Source organism: Neovison vison, chromosome 3 (genome assembly GCF_020171115.1).
Source record: "Neovison vison isolate M4711 chromosome 3, ASM_NN_V1, whole genome shotgun sequence".
NCBI lineage: Eukaryota > Metazoa > Chordata > Mammalia > Carnivora > Mustelidae > Neogale > Neogale vison.
The window spans coordinates 13,604,512-13,623,283 of record NC_058093.1 but is presented as its reverse complement, the minus strand read 5'-3'; the positions used below and the strand labels follow the sequence as shown (position 1 = coordinate 13,623,283).

Below are 18,772 nucleotides of genomic sequence, written 5' to 3'. Positions count from 1 at the left end.
AGGGCAGTCGCAGGGGATCTCGATAAAAGCAATTTCAATGGAGGGTTGGGACCAAAGTCCTAGCAGTGTGGGATCTGAAGAAATTGATGACATGAGACCTTTTACTACAAAGCAGAGCAGAGCGGTGGAGCTACAGCTGGGAAAGTGGAATGGTAGGGGAGAACATTTTTAGATGAGGTTCATAATGCTGGTGGGAACAGTCCGGTGACAGGGAAAACTTTTATGATAGAGAAAAAAGAGAAAAGAATTGCCATTGTCAATGTCTTTGAGCAGACAGAAGGGGAGATAATCTAGTATAGTTGACGAACAACACAGGGATTAGAGGCGCTAACTCCTTATACAGTCAGAAATCTGTATATGACTTCTGATCCCCCCAAACCTAACTACTGAGAGCCTACAATTGATCAGTAATGTAAACAGTGGATTCACACATATTCTGTGTGTGAAATGTATTATATATTGTATTCTTAGAATGAACTAATCTAGAGAAAAGAAAATATCCACAAGAAAATCATAAGGAAGAGAAAATACATTTGCAATACTGTACTATATTTATTGAAAAAAAATCCATGTATAAGTGGGCCTGTTTAAAGGTCAATGATGGGGCGCCTGGGTGGCTCAGTGGGTTGGGCCGCTGCCTTCGGCTTGGGTCATGATCTCAGGGTCCTGGGATCGAGTCCCGCGTCGGGCTCTCTGCTCAGCAGGGAGTCTGCTTCCCTCTCTCTTTCTCTCTCTGCTTGCCTCTCCATCTGCTTGTGATTTCTCTCTGTCAAATAAAAAAAAAAATCTTAAAGGTCAATGATGTGCACGCAGAGGGGTTGACCTTATACGGGATCATAAACAGTAACAGTAACAGCAGAGAATCCTGAGTGTGTCGACGGATATTGTGGGAGCTTGTGGAAGTTCGCTGTTAACCACTGTGCTTTCCTCAGTGAAATAAGAAGTGATGTCATAAGCTGAGAATAAGGATGGGTAAGGAGGTGCTGGGAAGAAGAGAGTGGAAAGTTTGACATTTTCTATGAGAACCTGCCAGCAGATGCATTAGGTAAATATAGTACAGTCAGCATGATTGGCCCATGCAAGGTTAAATGTCACGCATTTGAAATGATTCCGGTTCGCTTCCTGGTGGGCAGGTCCAGATGAGGCAGAATTGGATTTAACAGTAAATCTAGAAAAGGGCATGGGAGTGTTGTAATGATGGACCCTGATGCTCAAGCTAGTAAGGAGAGAAATGAGGGAGTGAGGGTCAGTGGAAAGGAAGTAAGATAATGGGTTATAGGTGCACAGGAGGTTAGCAGATTGTTGGGGCTGGGAAGGCAGGGGGTGTTGGGAGAAGAAAGGGATGCTGGAAGGTGAGATTGAGCTACTGATACTGAAAAGGTCTGGGCTGGGACACTGGGAGGCACTGGCTGAGGCTGAATGAACCCTGAGTAAGAACTGGAAGGAAAATCATGCCAGAATCATGTTGAGAGCGTGAGAGTGAGTGGGCATGATCCAGAGATGGCCAAGACCCCACCTCCGGCCCGCGGAGCCGAGGCCAAGTGCACCGAGTGGTGGGCTGGAAGCAGCTCCCAGAGCCCGTGTGCTCTGTCCTGGTGTCCTCAGTCAGCGAGGTCAGGTGGCAGCTGGAAATCAGCCACCAGGAGAGTACTAACTTGAGAGACATCAGCAGAGCAGCTCATCTGCTCCAGCCAGTCCTGCAGAGCTGGTTGACCAGCAGCCCACTGGCGGTGGGAGAGGAAACTAGCCACCTCTTGAAAGGTACAGGGCAGCAGCCCCCTTAGGAGACCCGGGCTTGGGTTAGAGCAAGGCAAAGGGCTCACTCACTCACGGTAGAGGCTGAAGTCAGGGAGACTCGGGGAAGGACTGATCCCGAGATCAGTCGGTGTGGGGAAGAGCTTGGGGTGGGGGTGGGCGGAGCCTGACAGGAATTAATATGCAGAGGATAAGGGATGACCCCAGCTGTAGGGGCTGCCAGGAACAAGGATAAAGACCTCATGAGATTAGTCCTTACGGCCCGGTGGGGGCCTTGCAAGGCGCCCACAGAAATGACAGCTTTACTGGCTTAGTACACAAGGAGCAAAATCCACGTGGCTCTAAGGGAACTGGAGAGCACCCCAGCCCAGGACAGGGTGGTTGGGTGGGGGGGCCGGGACAGGCTGTGAAGACTCCGAGGCAAGGGCGAGGCAGGTGAAGAAGTGGGAAAGGCAGGGGCCTCTGGGCCAGGGACCGAAGCCCTGGGGCTTGTGAGCTCTCCATCACCTCAGGATTTTCAGCAGAAGTCAGAGTTGCTCTGGAAGGATCCCGTGAGGCAGGAAAAGAGTGCTGAGAAAGCCTGTGTATTTGGAGACTATTTGGGGATGTGTTTGGAGAAGAAACTTCCACCTTCCCATGGGTGGAGGCAGCAGAATTCTAGGAAACACTGAATCTGATTAACCTGGGTTGACCTGGGTTGACTTTTCCCCCCTCACGGTGTATTTCTTTGTGCACAGGAAGCAACGCGAGTTCTGGTGGTCTCAGCCGTACCAGCCCCCCAGCGGTCTCAAACCCACCATATGTGAGTGTGCTGATAGCTTGAACCCAGTGTGCGCGTCACGGGAAGCCTGCTCCTTCTCTCCCAGGGCTGCCTTCCTGCCCAGGAGAGGATCCCTAAATGCCCCCCCACCCCGGCCCAGATAACCTCCTGCGGCCATCTGAAGTCCTACTCTGTACCTCCTTTCCTTTGGCTTTAGAAGACAATGCAAATGAATGTTCCAATGTCGGTGACACCTTCCAGGATGGCTCCCCAGCTTGGAGTCCCCCATGATTCTGCAGCTAACATGCACCTTATAGCCGTGCTGGGGAGGGAGGCATGGGGGTGTGTGTGTGTCAATTTCATGCTCTTCAGAAGCTCTGCTGAGCAGCGATGTGTGTCTTTGATGAATAAACGTGAGACTGAATTATTACTTAATCAAGGTAGCTTGCTCGCTAGACAGTATTATTCAAATGGCAGCGGGAGAGGGGTGGTGGTTAGTAAGGCATCCATGGTGACAAATGCTTGTAAACTCCTTCCTGCCTTAATAGGTGGGGGCTGCCCCGTGGCAGAGCTCAGCGGGGACCGGCTGGGTGAGGCCCTTCAGAAATGGCCCTCACTCCCGGCCCCTGGAAAGGGGGAAGGAAGGAGATGCACCAGGTGGAGGGAGAGGGGCCTGGCAGGAGGCTGTGTGGGAAGAATGCAGACAGTAGGGTCGGTGTCACAGATCAGCCCTCAGCTAGTCCTCTGTCACTTTATTACTCACTTGTCTCGGCCCCGCATTGGGTTTTCTTTTCTTTTTCTTTTGAAACCTTGTGATGACAACTACAGAGAGAGTTTTGAAAGAAGAAAACCCTCTCATGAGTCCTTCAACCTGGTAGTGTTTTCATATGGCCTTATGGATACATATCTTACAGGCTTCGCGGACAGCAGGAGTACCGCTTCCTATCTTTTTTTAACCTAATTTTTTTTTAAGATTTTATTTATTTATTTGACAGAGAGAGATCACAGTAGGCAGTTGCAGACAGAGAGAGAGGGAAGCAGGCTCCCCGCTGAGCAGAGAGCTTGACACAGGGCTCGATCCCAGGATCCTGGGAACAGACCTGAGCCGAAGGCAGAGGCTTTAACCCACTGAGCCACCCAGGGGCCCTTAACCTAACATTTTATGAGAAACATTTTTCATGATATGATCGTCATAGTGATATGTTAGTTATTTCTCCTGTGTTTTGGAAAAGTTTTTTGGTTTTTTGTTTTTGTTTTTTTACCAAACCAGATTGAAGTGCTTCTTTAATTCGGTTTCCTACTTCATTTCTCAAAGGCACCTGGAAAAGCTGCTGAAGCAACTGATCTAGCATGAACCCCCCCGGGTGATGTTTAATTTGCTTGTGTAGCCTAAGTGCGATTTACGTTAGACGTTTGGAAAAGTCCATCCTGAAAAAGAATTTGCAGCCCCTATTATTATTATTATTTTTTAAAGATTTCACTTATTTATTTGAGAGAGAGACTGGGAGAGAGAGCATGAGTGAGGAGAAGGGCAGAGAGAGAAGCAGACTCCCCGTGGAGCTGGGAGCCCGATGCAGGACTCGATCCCAGGACTTCGAGATCATGACCTGAGCCGAAGGCAGTTGTCCAACCAACTGAGCCACCCAGGCGTCCCTGCAGCTCCTATTATTATACTCTGATATCTCTGAGTCCAAGAGCCCCAAGGATGGAGCTGCTGACTTGAAGGCTCACAGGGTTGTTTCTGAAGGAGTGTGATCAGTTTCTAAACTATTGCGTCATTTCTTTTCTTTTTAACTGTTGTAGATGGTGCTGCCAGAGTATTTTGTATCTTTTTGTTTAATGTTACCATAGGGAGAAAATAATCTCAGGGAGAGGTTATTGAGTTCAAAGGTATAGGCAATTTTATTTAACTTTAAGGGAAAATGTGCAGATCACTATGAAAAATATATTTACTGAAGACGCACATACACTTGATTCGTTGCCTTTCTGTTTTCTTCCTTCCCTCCTTTCCTCCATTCCTTCCTTCCTTTCTTTCTCTTTCCTTCCCCCCTTCCTTACTTCCTCCCTCCTTCCTTTTATTCCCGTCAAAATTTGAATTCCTAAAATATAACGCAAGTGCATTAACTCAGAAATGAGTAGAATACAACCCTTACAGAACTGTAGGGTGGGAAGGGAGTGGGTTTGCCGGAAGCAAGTTCCCCATTTCCAACAAGATTCATAAATGAATAAGTTTCTGTAGGATATTCATTTATCATTCCATTACCAAATCTCAACCAAATTTTTATAGATTAAGCCCAGAATATCAATTGCTATAATTTTGGCACTTCACTTTTCTTGTTATAAGTTAACCTGAAAAACTATAGCATTAACCAATGTGCTCTTTTTTTCTGCTTTCATTATTTGTCTGTACCCAGCAATTTCTATGGAAGATGGTAAGAAATGGTATTTGAAAAAAACAAACAAAAAAAAAAAACCCAAAAAACCTCACCTCCAAAGTCTTACAGAAATTCTGTATAGTTTTCTTAATTCACTTCAATGCAGGTTAGCTATTTATTAAGCTCTTCCTGTATACCTAGTAGTGTGCCAATCACTAATATCCTAATTTGCAAAAAAGAGATGTCAATAAACAGAGAGCACACATGGTATAACTGTCCTAGGACTGAGGAATAGGAGAAAAGAGAGAGAACATTTAGATGCAGCTCATGGTAAAAATTCAGTAGAAGCTGTGACACTGGTTCACTGTTTTGTGTCAGATGTTTTAGACACATGGTCTTAAAAATAACCCCGTAAGGAATTGCGATCATTCCCATTTTATGGATGAAAAGATTGAGGTGGAGAGAAAGTAAGAATTTTGGGGGATGTTGCAGGCAGTGTGGTCTGGATTGGAGCTTCCGTCTGGAGGGCGCTGCCTGAAGGGACAATGGAACTTCCAGTTGTTATTTCTCCTTCTCCAAGCCCAGACACGCAGGGGCTCATTATGATGCCAAACACACACACACTCACAACAGCAAGAAAGCAAGGTGCCGTCTGCTTGTGGAGGGGGAGAGAAGGAAGAGGAGCAGTCCCCTAGCTACTCCCCTATTTCAGTTCTGAAATTAGAAAGGGTACAGGGAACATGGGCAGGCTTTGGAGAGCCTGGGTCTCTGTGGCCTTGGTGGGTAACAAACCCACTGTCTTAGTCCGCTCAGGCCACCATCACAAGACACCACAGACTGGGTGTCTTGAACAACAGACACTTATTTTTTCACAGTTCTGAAAGCCTGAAGTCCAAGATCAAGGTTCAGTGGGTCTGCTTTCTGGTGAGGCTTCTTTCTGGGTTGCAGATGACTTCCTGTCCTTTTGGGCTACGGCCCCAATAGTATGACCTCTTTCAACCTTAAAGGCCCTGTCTCCAAATATGGCTGTACTGGGGGCTAAAACTTCAACATACAAATTCAGGAGGGATACAAATCAGTCCATAACACCTACCTGCGCCAACAGTATGGAATTGTTGATTTTGAGAGAGTAAAATCAGTGTCTTAGATCCCAGAGTTGCAAGTTAGAAAAATCAGGGTTCCTTGTGCTGTTTTTAGAAATTCACTCCTGTCCTCTGTAAAACAGGAATACTAATTGTAGTTTTCCTTTGCTTAGAAAACAAAAACAATAACACATAAAACCTCTAGTGATGTCTTAGGAACTAATGGATCAGCTGTTATTATAAAATATTGACCTGAAAAATAATCTCTCAATAAATGGAAGGAATTGAATGGTAGCTATGGTACGCATAAGCAAAGGCCCAGAGGAGATCTGATGATGGCTGCTCTAATGCCGGCACGAGACATGCAAAGGAAAAAACTAGATAACAGCCTTCAAATTTGGGCTTGGGTCATGTTGTAGAGGGTTTTGGATATTAGGATAAGATGGGTGGTTTTAAAAATTATATTCTCTTATCCTGTTATGGATATCTCAGCTAAAGGTACAAATAGTTAACATTTATTGAGCACTTAGCATCTGTCTGAGCTTTTCATATCTCAATGAATCCTCACTTATATGGTAGGTATTTCTACCATGTCCATTTATAGATAGAAAACTGAAGCGTTAGGTAAACTAATTCGCTCACTCAAAAAGATGATGCTTTTTTTTTTTTTTAGATTTTATTTATTTGTCAGAGAGAGAGAGAGCACAAGCAAGAGGAGCAACAGCAGGAGAGGGAGAAGCAGACTCCCTGCTGAGCAGAGAGCCTGATGTGGGACTCGATCTCAGGACCCTGGGATCATGACCTGAGCCAAAGGCAGTCGCTTAACTGACTGAATTACCCAGATGTCCCAAAAAGTTGATGCTTTTAAAATTTTTACCATTTTTTGTTATGTAGCCTTCTATACCATAGATTTTCATTTTCATTTATTACAGTGGAGTCCTTTTTTCTCTCTCCGAGTGAGCGAGCATGAGGGATAGTTGTCAGAGTATCGTTATCATAAAATGGTCTTTCACTGACATAAGTCTATACATTGGGAATTTTGTTTGTGGTATGGATACATTTTAAGTTCTGTTTTTCCCTTTCCATCCTCTTTTAGATGACATGAAAATTGATGAGAAGTGTGTGGAAGCAGGTAACATTTCCTTTTGACAGATTTACCACCAGAAGGAATATGAAGCGTCTTAGCTATAGATTTTCTGAAGTAGAGTTAGCCAAATGGGGCCCCAGGCCTTTCCTCTGGAAGTAATGTGTAAAATGAACTCCTCCTCTCCCATGGTCCTGGCACTTGGAAGGGAGGCACAGCTATGGGAATGTCTCCAGGCTCCAAACCAACCTTCTAGAGTGTTCTAGAAAGGAGTGTCTTAGAAATGATCACAGGAACACTTAGTAATACTCAGGTGTTATGTTCAGTAACATTCAGGCGGAATATCTGGAAACTGCCATGCTCTTTGTAAAATACTATAAAATATTGAAATGCCAATTTTTAAAAAAGCAACATATATTTTTTGTTATTGTTTGGTAACATCTGATAGATTCTAGTATAGATAATTAGTAGTGGGTTCCAAATTTTTGAGAAATGTATGAAAACTTTTTATGTTCCTACACTTAATTTTTTTTTGGAAGTTGGGAAAAGATCTCCCTAGTTTAGTGGCAGAACTAAGATTGGCTAAAGAATCAGGAGATTCTTTAGTCTGGGAGACTACTGGAAAGGCTTTAGTCTGAGAGGTCAATTTGTCTTGGCTTTCTGGGCTCATCTAGTTTTTAGAAATTAAAGAGCAATATGAAATCTTTAAATAGTGGATATTTCAAAGATTCACATATACTTCCCAGAACAACTACAAAATAATGCTGACACCATGTTTATCCTATCAAGTATACATTCTGGTTTTTTTTTTTTAAACTTCCACCAATATTATTTTCTTTCTCTAATTTAAATCTTTTATTAGGTAATATATTCACATGCTTTAAGATTCAAAAACTACAAAAGTATAGAGTTCCCTTTCCCTGCTCCCTTACTCAGTTTTATTTCTTGAGGCAATACATGCTCTCAATTTCTTGCTGATCCCTCCAGACATATTCTGTGCATATAAAAACAATGCTGTATATTTTTTTCTCCTCTCCCCACCATCATCCTCACCATTTAAAAAAAAAAACACCTTTAAAAATAAAGACCTTTTTGATAGTACACACTACACACTGTTCTGTTCCTGGTTTTTTTCCTTAGTGTTATCTATGATTTCATCCTAGCACTTAAAAGAGCCTCTTCATTTGTTTTTAATAGCTTATTGGTGAGGTTAATTATTGTGCATTTATGCAATCACTTATCCATAGACATTTGAGTTATGGCCAGTCTTTTCTGTGACAAGCAGTGCTACGATGAACAGCATTGCAAACACATTGTCTGACACCTGGCTGAGTACGTTCTCTGTGCACTCTGGTCTGATCCAAGGACACACGCTTTGGTAATGTCGCTGCATACTTCAAACTGCTCTCCACATACATTCTTGTTTCTTAGTCCTTAATATCTCTTTAAACTACTAATAAGAACTGTGTGGTTTGTTTTTTTTTAAGATTTTATTTATTTAGGCAGAGAGAGACAGAGTGAGAGAGAGAACACAGCAGGGGGAGTGGGAGAGGGAGAAGCAGGCTTCCCATTGAGCAGAGAGCCTGATGTGGGGCTCCATCCCAGGACCCTGGGACCATGACTTGAGTCCAAGGCAGACGTTTAACAACTGAGCCACCCAGGCACCCCACTAATGAGAACTGTTTAACTGATGAGCAAGTTGATTTATACAGAATCTTTCCTTGACACCTAGACAAGCCTATCCAGTGAAACCATTTATATACTCTTTCTCCTCGCCCCACTCCCGTTGCTTATGCCCTACCCCCTCCAAAATCTTCAGGTGGGGAGATCCCCTCTCCCCCTGCAAGCCTTCTCACTGCAACCCTGTGCGCTGTCTGATGTCCATTGGCACTTCCTGTGACATTCTACCTTTCTCTCCCCCGAGCCTCTTTTACATTCTCTTTATTCTCTTCTATTTCGTTTATTTTAAGCTCCTGCAGCACCCATGCTTGCTGTTGTAACCCCACTGCTTAACACCATGTATCTCATTTAAGGTTCTAATATGCCAGAGAGACCCCATGGACTTGGCCTTGATTTAGGAAAGAATTTCAAGAAGTTGGTGTGTCCGCAGAAGCATAGGGTTGGGGAATTAGACTATTAAAATATAGACTCAGTACAGATAGTACTATAATCACACTTTTGGTGTTTTTTTTCTCCATGGGAAACCATAGATGAAGAAACATTTGAATCTGGTAAGTAAAAAATGAGTCTTTGGTGTTGATTTTTAAGAGTCTGTTCTACATTTTGGTATATTTAAACCCACATTTAGGGACATCATATGATGATTGTTTAAATATCTCAACAGTATGGTTGTGAGACATTACATGCTTTGCCCTCATTGGTGCTTCTTATGAGGGACATTTTGGGGCTCTGTGGGATGGGCAGATAGAGCTGGGAAGTATGCACATAACCGGATAACTTCCCACTTATGTTGATTCTAAATTTCCCGTTTTTAGTTAGATAGTTGGTCTGTTTATTTGTCAGAGAGAGAGGGAGAGGGAGGGAGCACAAGCAGGGGGAGCAGCAGCAGGAGAGGGAGAAGCAGATTCCACTGGACACGTGGCTCCGTGTTCGGGACTGGCTTAATTTTTATTGCCTCTGGATCATAGTCTTCCTTTGCTCTATGTTCAACTCCTCATTTTTCTGGAAGACAGTCTAACACATGAACACCGTGGCTGAGGCCCAGAGGTATCTGTGGCATCTGTGGATGGAGAGGTGGTCCGGGGGAGTGGGTAAAGCCAGGGACTGGAGCCAGGCTGTCCCAGTAGAATCCCTCTCCGTGACTCATTTCCTGTGGGTCCTCCTTCATGTCACCCCTCTGCCCCACATCTAAAGCATGAAAAATAACTTATACAAGTAAAGTGCTTGGGATGTAAGCGGTACACGAGCGCAGCTAGCATTGTTCGGCCTCTTGCTCTGGATGGGCATTCCGCAGCCACATCTCTAATCACTGCAGAGGAACGCGTGCGCCCCCCCTTAGTTACTGGGCGGTGCCCCTTCTGGACCTCTCTTAGTCAAAAGATTGAGAATGTCCCTGTACCTTCTGAACCCAACTCACTGAGGAGGTCATTTAAGGAACAATGAGCCCCCAGCTGGCAGGTTTCCTAAGAAAGTATCTCTTGATATTTATTCATGATGCTTAATTCTTTTACTTAGAGCTCTAAGTGGGTCCTTCCGTCTCTTTGGTTTGGGGCTCAAGTCTTCTCTGAATGTGGTACCCTGTGACCTCCTCGCATTTTTCCAGGGGGTGCTGATAAAGTCTAATTAGGAATGCCATTAAAAACAAAGCAATGGGTGTTTTAAGACATCTAGAAAATGCTTTGTGTTCAGTTCCCCCGTCTCCAGTGGACCAGCTGGAGAAGGCCATGTGTCACTGGACCCAGTGAGAGGTAAAGAAGGAGAATGCTCAGGCCAGAGGCTGCTGTGGTCCCTGCCCGAGGGCCACTTCACAGGACTGCCTATGGCCTCTGGGAGAGGAGAGAGGAGGCTCACAGTGGTTGCCTTCCTATAATTTCTCTCTCTCTCAAGCCCTATTTTGTGCCAACCAGTAAAGAGAAGTCTCCCAGACAAAAAGCCCTCAGAGAGAATGTAAGTAAGCTGCAGAAAAAGTTATTGTTCCCCGAGCAGCAGTCGGTCCAATGAGTCCCCAGTCCCCAGCCATATGCATGTCGCTCATTCGCCACCCCAGGCCGACCCCCGAGTTACAGCCTGCTCTAGGGGTGACCTGAATGCCTTGCTTTTGTGTTGGTCTTTATTGGCTGATCAATTTGATCGTCTCAAAGGCTTAACTTTTTCCTGTTTCTTCACTCACGCAAATATCCAGAGGAGCTTTCAGAAGGTAATCGTTTGTTTTCATGTCCTGGACAAGCCACCTTGAACTATAGTTAAGATCTTGCAGTGCTTCAATGTGCGTGCGTGACAGGATACATTTTAAGATAATGTATTTTAAGGGTGAAATCAGTGGTGAGATATTCAATTTCATAGAAAAATATTTAAAAAAAAACAATGAAAGTAGTTAGGCTATGAATATATCCTTAATTGAGCACTTCCGTAAGAGACTCTTAACTGCAGAGAACAAACTGAGGTTTGCTGGAGGGGAGATGGGTGGGGGGGATGGGTGAAATGGGGGATGGGTATCAAGGAGTGTACTTGTTGTGCTGAGAACTGGGTATATATGTAAGTGATGAATCACTAAATTCTACTCTTGAAACCAATGTTACGTGATATGTTAGCTAAGTAGAATTTAAATAAAAAATCGAAAAAGAAAAAAAAATCTAAGAAAAAACCCCTTACTGACATATTTCAGTTAGAAAAATGTGCTTACTTATCAGACGATGGGATTGATATTGGTGTGTTTTCTTTGTATTTTAAAATATATGTTTTTTAAAAAGTTAAGAAGAAAAGGTTGTATATGTTAATTCATTCTACAGACAAGGGCTCTTTATATATTTCAGTGATCAGAACAGAGTTGCATAAGTGAAAAGGAACATGTATTTGAAAAAGTAATTTGAAAATGACATTTTTATAACAGCTTTTTTTCTCTGGAGTTTTAAGAATTTTTCTGAGACCCCAGTAGAAGCAGAGGTGGAATTTAAATAAGTTCTAGGTACTTCAGTCCCCCTGGGATCAGTGTTCCTCACCTTTGTCCCTCAGATTCCTGGACAGTCAGAAACAATTAGCAACCATAAAGCAAATACTAATTTTGTACAGAATAAACCATTTTATCAGGGAGAAAATAAAAACCCTTCTTTAACAAAAGGACTAATTATAGGTCCTGCAGAACACCATTTCTACAGTTGAAGCCAAAGCCAGTTTACCTGTTCTCTTAAGACAGCGTTCTTTGGGCCTGTTTAACAATGTATACCTAATTTTTATTTGTTTTTATGTGACTCAGTATCTTTCTTGTCACTTTAAACCAGGGTAAAATAGCTTTTTGTTTCAATTGTACTTGACAGAATATATTCAGTGTTTTGGTAAAATTCTGAAGAGTTTTCACATAGTTTGGTGCATGTGAGAGACTGGAAAATGGCAAGAAGCCATTCAAGATGAATTCAGCTGTACTGACTTCTACTGAAATGTGTCACTTACAGATCTGAAGATAATTTCATGCCTCTGTTCTAAGTAAACTTCTCCTTCTCCTTCACATATTCTGTTCCGGCCATTCTCTGTGTTCCAGACAAGGAGGAATTTGTTGGCTCTGGTCAGAAGTTCTTTATTGGTAGGTAATGATTAATAAGAGGCTGGTCATTGTCACTTGTCAAGTTTTATTCATACCATCTTGACTCTCCTGAAAGCTTCTTTTGCGGATGAACATTTCCAGACTTGTTCTTTGTTCTGCTTTCCCTCTATCCTCCAACTCCTTTTCTGGATCAATATTCTGCTGTGTTGATCATTCATTACAATTCATCTATTTTCCAGTCAGTAGAGCATGAGACTCTTATTTTCCACTGGATATGTCTTAATTATTCATTACAAATCTTTGGTTCTCTTCCAGACCGTTCCATGACATACTTATGTTACTCAAATGAGACCCATTCTCTGACTACTAAACTTGGTTTTGATGGCCACATTTCTGTCAACTAGGCAGAGCTTTCTGAAGGACCCATTTAAAGGCTCACACAAACCCATGCTGAGCCTCTTCCAAGAGACAGCAGGGTCTGTAAAGTGAAATGTTGGTTCCTCAGGCCCGGATATACATTGGAATCATTGAGAGAGCTTTAAAAACAAAACAAAACAAAAAAACCCATGAGGCCACTTTTCTGATCCCTTTGGAATAACTCAGCCCTGATGCCATTAGGTAGGCCACAGGAGCAGGCGTACACAAAGGTGGAGAAGCAGCAGCCTGGGGAGGGACATCACTGAACCGTGTGAGGAGAGCGTTTGTGCGGGGAGAGTTGTTGACTGGTGCAGGCTGTCAGGGCCAGAGCAAGGTGAGGAGGACTGTGGCCGTCACTTGGGTTCTGACACCTCACAGCCTCTACAAAGATGGCGTCCTCACCTCGTGTGGGCTCTGACACTTTCTGCGAGGTTGCCAATGTCACTTGTCTCTCGTCCTGCACAGGTGCTCGTGACCAATACAGTAAGTAAAGGTACTGAGGACGATTAGATCTCTCAGTGTTAGAGAAAGGAGTTACACATGCGGTGAGGGTGGGGACAGGTGGCTGGAATGGATCCTATGGTGCTGACTTGGCACTGTAGGTATTGGTGTGAACTCATGGTGTTCGACATAGATAGACAGATATAGTGCACGTGTGTGTGTGTGTGTGTGTGTGTTTATATACACAAAGAGTCCCGAGCTCTACCTCAGGGAAGGACCTGGGAACAGCAACAGAGGACTTCTTCAGAAACATAAACCATGTCACACCCATTTCTCCACCACCCAGTGACTTCTCAGTCCCCTTGAACCACAATCCAACACCAGGCTGGAGCCCGCGGCCACCTCCCCTGCTTCCTCGCCAGCCTGCCCCGCTCGGGCCTCCTTGTGCTTCCCGCTCATTCCCGGAGCCCTCCTTTCTCTGCACCTTAGCACTTGCTCTTCCCTTAGCCTGGGTTGCTTCTCCCCCAGCCGCCGCCTCACCTGGCTGCGGGGCTTCACTCTCCCGCCCGCTGGGCTTGGGCCACCTGCGGAGGAAGCACCGCCCTCGCTCTCTCCGCCCGGACCCTTCTAAGCACTGGCTTTGATCGATGTGTTTACTTTCCTCTCTCCTCCTCCATGAAATGTAAACCAGGAGGAAACGGGTTTGAGGTGCTCGGCCCCCGGCGCATCCGGTGGGCACGGGGAGCCGCGGAGGCCACACGGGGCGGGAGGAGGGGGCGCGACCCGCTCTTCTCCCTTCGCGCCGCGTCTTACTTCCCGCCTCCAGACGGCCGCGGGGAAGCTCCGTGGCTCTCGGCCGCGGCGGCCCCCGAAGGCTCCGTCAGGCGTGGCGGGGTCGGGCTGTCTCCCGGCTGCTCGTGACGCCCCGCGCCTTCCCACCCTCGCAGCTGGCTTCCGCCGCAGCATGCGCCTTTGTCGCCGCAAGTCGCACCTGGGCGGGCTGCGCGCCGGCCTGGGCGGTGGGGACGGCGGCCTCCCCGCGCCGCGCGCGCCCTACGAGGAGGTGGTCCGGTACCAGCGCCGCGCGTCGGAGCAGCACCGCCTCGTCGTGCTGGTCGGTACGTCCCTGCCCGCGGCGGCTCTCCGCCTCCCTCTGCGCGGCTCCTTCTCCACCCCGCAGTGTGGCCTTGTGGCCTCGGGAGTGGTGGCAACAGCAGCGTTCTTTAGCGACTCCCATATAAACACCTTAAAAAAACAAAAAACAAAAAACATAAAAACACCTGTTTTCTATGTGGGTGTTTACAAATAAAACCGTGGTCCCACGCTTTTATAGACGACAGAGGAACTGCATATGCCCGGTGTATGTGTACTGGGGTAATAACAGGCTGTATTATGTGAAGCTGGTCTTTTTTTTTTTTTTTTTTTAGATTTTATTTATTTATTTGACAGAGATCAAAAGTAGGCAGGGAGGCAGAGGGGGAAGCAGGCTCCCCGCTGAGCAGGGACCCCGATGCAGGGATCGATGCAGGGATCGATGCAGGGATCGATGCAGGGATCGATCCCAGGCCCCTGAGATCATGACCTGAGCCGAAGGTAAAGGCTTTAACCCGCTGAGCCACCCAGGCGCCCCTTTAAAACCTGTTTAGAGTTCACTTGATAAGCGTAGGTGAGTAGTCCCCCAGACTGTATTATCAGTCTGTATCAGAAACAAGAATCTTGAAGATCTATTTCCCTACGCCATTTGTAATCACCTTCTGTAGAGCAGTGTTGGGGGTCTTCTGGCCTGTGTCTCTGGCCCCGCGGAGCCGGGCAAGGACACTGCTGCTGGCACCTGCTTTCGCGCGCTCGAGCTCTGCGGACCCGGGCCTGCCGCGGGAGGAAGGCCGGGCTTGCGCGTGTCTGCGCATGCTCCAGCTGTGGCCCGGGAGAGGACGCTGTGGAGCGGGAGAGCGCGCCTTGCAGCCACGCCCGGCTGCAGAATCCGGAGGGCTCCGTGCAAACGGAAAGTGCTAGAGCTTATGATGAACATTCCGGGGCGCCTGGGTGGCACAGTGGGGTAAGACCTCCACTCTTGGTTTCAGCTCAGGTCCTGATCTCAAGGTTGCGAGATGGAGCCTGGCGTCAGGTTCCCCTCTGGCCATGGAGTCTGCTTAAGATTCTCTCTCTCCCTAACTCTCCCCCTCCTGCTCTCTCCATCTCTCTCTGAAATAAATAAATACATCTTAAAAAACCAAAAAAGTTTAACATTTCAATATGGCAAAGCAAGAGCATTAAGCCTAAGCACGGACCCTATGTAACTGCTTGAATTCAGCCCTGACTCGAGTTAGACACGGAGTGCTGACTCACAGAACCGGTAATTCGAGGGGCTGATTTCTGGGTTGTGATGTGATAAACACTTCGTTTGTCGGGAAAGTTAGATTGTCTCAGATTATCTGAAACGAGGCCAGACAATTCTCCCAACATCAGATTACTTCGCTGGGGTGACCGATTCCTGTAACTCCCCAGCTGATTCCTGGGATGTGGAAGAAGTGTGGGTTACTCCCTGGGTCCCCAGGAAAATTCCCAAGAGCTTTCCGGATTGTTTCCGTTTGGGAAAAGATATGTAATTTCCTGAAAAACATTTGCTCTCAGATGTCTTTAGTAGAAGAACTGAAATGATGATGTCACCACACAATTACATTTATCCACGTCTAATGATTTCTGTATGTGGCTTTTTGTGTTTAGGACCTTCTGGGGTTGGAGTCAATGAACTGAGAAGACAACTTATTGAACTTAATCCCGAGCATTTCCAGAGTGCTGTGCCGCGTACGTGTGCCTTTTCTTTCCTAGCGGTTCATGTGTTGGTCAAACTGTCTTTGCCTCCGCAGATGCACTGATCTCATTTTAACTGCCATACCATCTTTGTTGTAAAAATAAAAGACACAAGGGGTAGTCCTTATACAATATTTTGAACTGTATTTAAATAGAGGGAGTTGATTCATGGCCGTGTTGCTGGCGAGGCTTTTAAAAGGTGACTGTCTCTTTTCCATTTCTTAACAATCATACAGATGACCCTTTGGGAAAACTAACAATATTTAGTAATAATAGCTAAGTCATAATAGTACTTACTATCATCCGGGCACTGTGCCTGGCTCTTTAAATGCCCTATCTTATCTTTTAAAATTTTAATATATGCAAAGGTAATTTTATGTAAACTGTAAGCGTGATCATACCAGGTAAGAGCAAGTACACGTGGGTGCTTTCCCTTCACTTCAGTTCCAGAGAGGAACTTAGAGAAACGAACAGAAAGCTTAGTGTTGTTCCCTGCAGTTTAGGGGACACAGAAGACTGGTGTCAGAATTATACTTGAAAAATCTGAAGAATTTAGACTGGCCAGGGACTGTGGCTTGGGAAGTTGCTGCCCTTTTAGAACTCACAAATGATGAGCGGGAATAAAGATGGATTTGAGATACTCGGTGGTGGTGGCGGTGGTGGTAGGGTTTGCAGAATAACCCATGGGTCCTCTGGGAGAGCAGAGCCACATTTACATGTCTGCCAAGTCTAAAAGAAACCTGTAGTATCTGGCATCAGCATCAACATCATTTTCCTGCTCTTTCCTCTCCTCTCTGCACTCCAGCCTTGGACAGACATAAAACTGGGGAGGAACAGTAGAAAGGCAATGAAAAGAAAGGGAAGAAGTGAATCCTACTTCTTTTCCTGACTTCTCGCTTTTCTGGCTGCAACTTTTGTGGCTGCAGCAAGTCAGAGCAGATGTGGGGAGGAGGAGAAGCCCAAAATAGGAATGAAATTCAAAATTTTGATTATTACATGGGAATGGAATTTCATTCCACTTTTATTTGTTATTTATAATATATAAATATACTAACTATAAGTTATATTAAATATATAGATATAATAAATTTATTATTACTTTGAGACTGTGTTTTGTGGCACAAATGATGGTGCCCTTTTTTTCTTTTTTTAAACTAAAAGTAATCAAAAGAGTCATGGTAACTGCTAGATTTTCATCCAGAGCCAGAAGAAGGTTAGTAGGTGACAGAAAATGTTGCCTTATGGTCACATACCTTAGCTTGTGCTTTGCAAACACTGTTCACACATGTAAGAATGGGCATTGATCCCCAGCACAAAAACTACAAAAGAAAGTGCCATTTGTCAAGAACGTAGATAAAAATAAAATTCCCACAGAACGTAGAAGAATTATAAGAAGTATGGCTAGCCATCCTTCAAGGTGAGAAAATGTTGTGCATATTTTGCTTTTTAAACTGAGTGTATAGTTTTAAGTTTATGATGAATACCTCTAGTTATGCACCCGTTCACAGATTTTTAACCCACCGTATAAAATATAGATAGAACCACGGAGGAGTCATCTTGGGTTTATATTTACATAGTTTATTATAACCTGAGAGCTATAGTGTTTTACTGGAACTTTTTTTCAGTACGAAGCTGTAGGAGAAGTGGCATAACTGGGAACTGTAAGGATCTGCTGAGAGGCTTTGCATAAAGAACAAAGCCAGGGCGACTGGTGGCTTAGTTGCTTGAGCGTCTCTCTTGGTTTTGGCTCAGGTTGTGATCTTGGGGTCATGAGATCAAGTCCTGCCTTGGCTCTGAACTCAATGTGGTGTTTATTTGAGATTCTTTTCCTCTCCCTCTGCCTCCCCACTGCTGCCCCCCCCCCAAGTTTCCTGTGCACATGTACACACTCTCTCTCTAAAATGAATGAACAAACTCCTTTAAAAAAAAGAAAAAACAAAAATGACCCTCAGATGACTTTTGCCTTTTGAGCCTCTTGAATGTTCATAACGCCTTTCATCATTTAGAGCCTATTTCAAGCTCCTACTTGGTCATTCCCATGTGCTGGTATTAACACGTGTTCATATATTTCATTCTTAAGCTTTGGCAAATGCAAAGACACCATTGTTTCAATGAACATGGAGAAATTGTGGTAATGCAGATGAAGGGACTACCAGCTTTGCAATATACATAGGACACTGGGTTGGAACTGTGTTTTGCTCATCTTTGTGTTCGAAGAACCGAACATATCTGGAACAGAGGGAGTCGGTACACATTCATTGAATAAATGGGTGAGCAGATAATGCATCACTTTTAGTTACTCAGTAAGCTCCTGTGTTCTGTACCAAGTACTTTTTAAGTTGGAGAATATATAATAAAAGAATGGGACTGAATTCAGTCTCCACCAATCCTTCTCTTCTGGGAATCCCCCCAAATTAATCACCATCTCACTTAGCCATCAATACTTGGGGCAAGACTGCAGACTGTCGTGGGATCTCTCCGTTTCAAATCAGAGACAATCTGGTGTAGCAGAAAATACTAGTCTAGGAGGAGTCAGAGCAGCTAGGTTCTTGTTTGCAACTTTGCTTTTCATTAGTCTGCATGTACAAGCAAGTTAGTGGCTCTCTAAAATCTTCAGTTATTTATTAGTAAACTTTGGATGATAACGTTTCATCTGGCTATGTGTGTGACAAAGAAACGGGATCTTGGGACATGCAGCTGCTACACAGAAGATATCTTATGTGCTGGGGCCTTTAGGCCTCACACATCATTCACTCATGCCTGCTTTGAAGTAAGAGCCGGTACCCCTTAGGGCCTTCCCACCTGGCTTAACACCTGACACATTCATGT

At 44.9% G+C, this 18,772-nt stretch overlaps 1 protein-coding gene across 1 annotated transcript in view; it reads left to right on the top strand.

The window, feature by feature from the left end:
• MPP4 (MAGUK p55 scaffold protein 4) overlaps nt 1-18,772 on the top strand; it is a 36,906-nt gene that overhangs the window by 13,121 nt on the left and 5,013 nt on the right. Inside the window, exons 10-13 of the mRNA XM_044241317.1 lie at nt 2,493-2,557; nt 12,272-12,313; nt 14,080-14,250; nt 15,857-15,937. Of these exons, the coding sequence (XP_044097252.1) occupies nt 2,493-2,557; nt 12,272-12,313; nt 14,080-14,250; nt 15,857-15,937 (359 nt within the window). The remainder of the gene's footprint in view (nt 1-2,492; nt 2,558-12,271; nt 12,314-14,079; nt 14,251-15,856; nt 15,938-18,772) is intronic.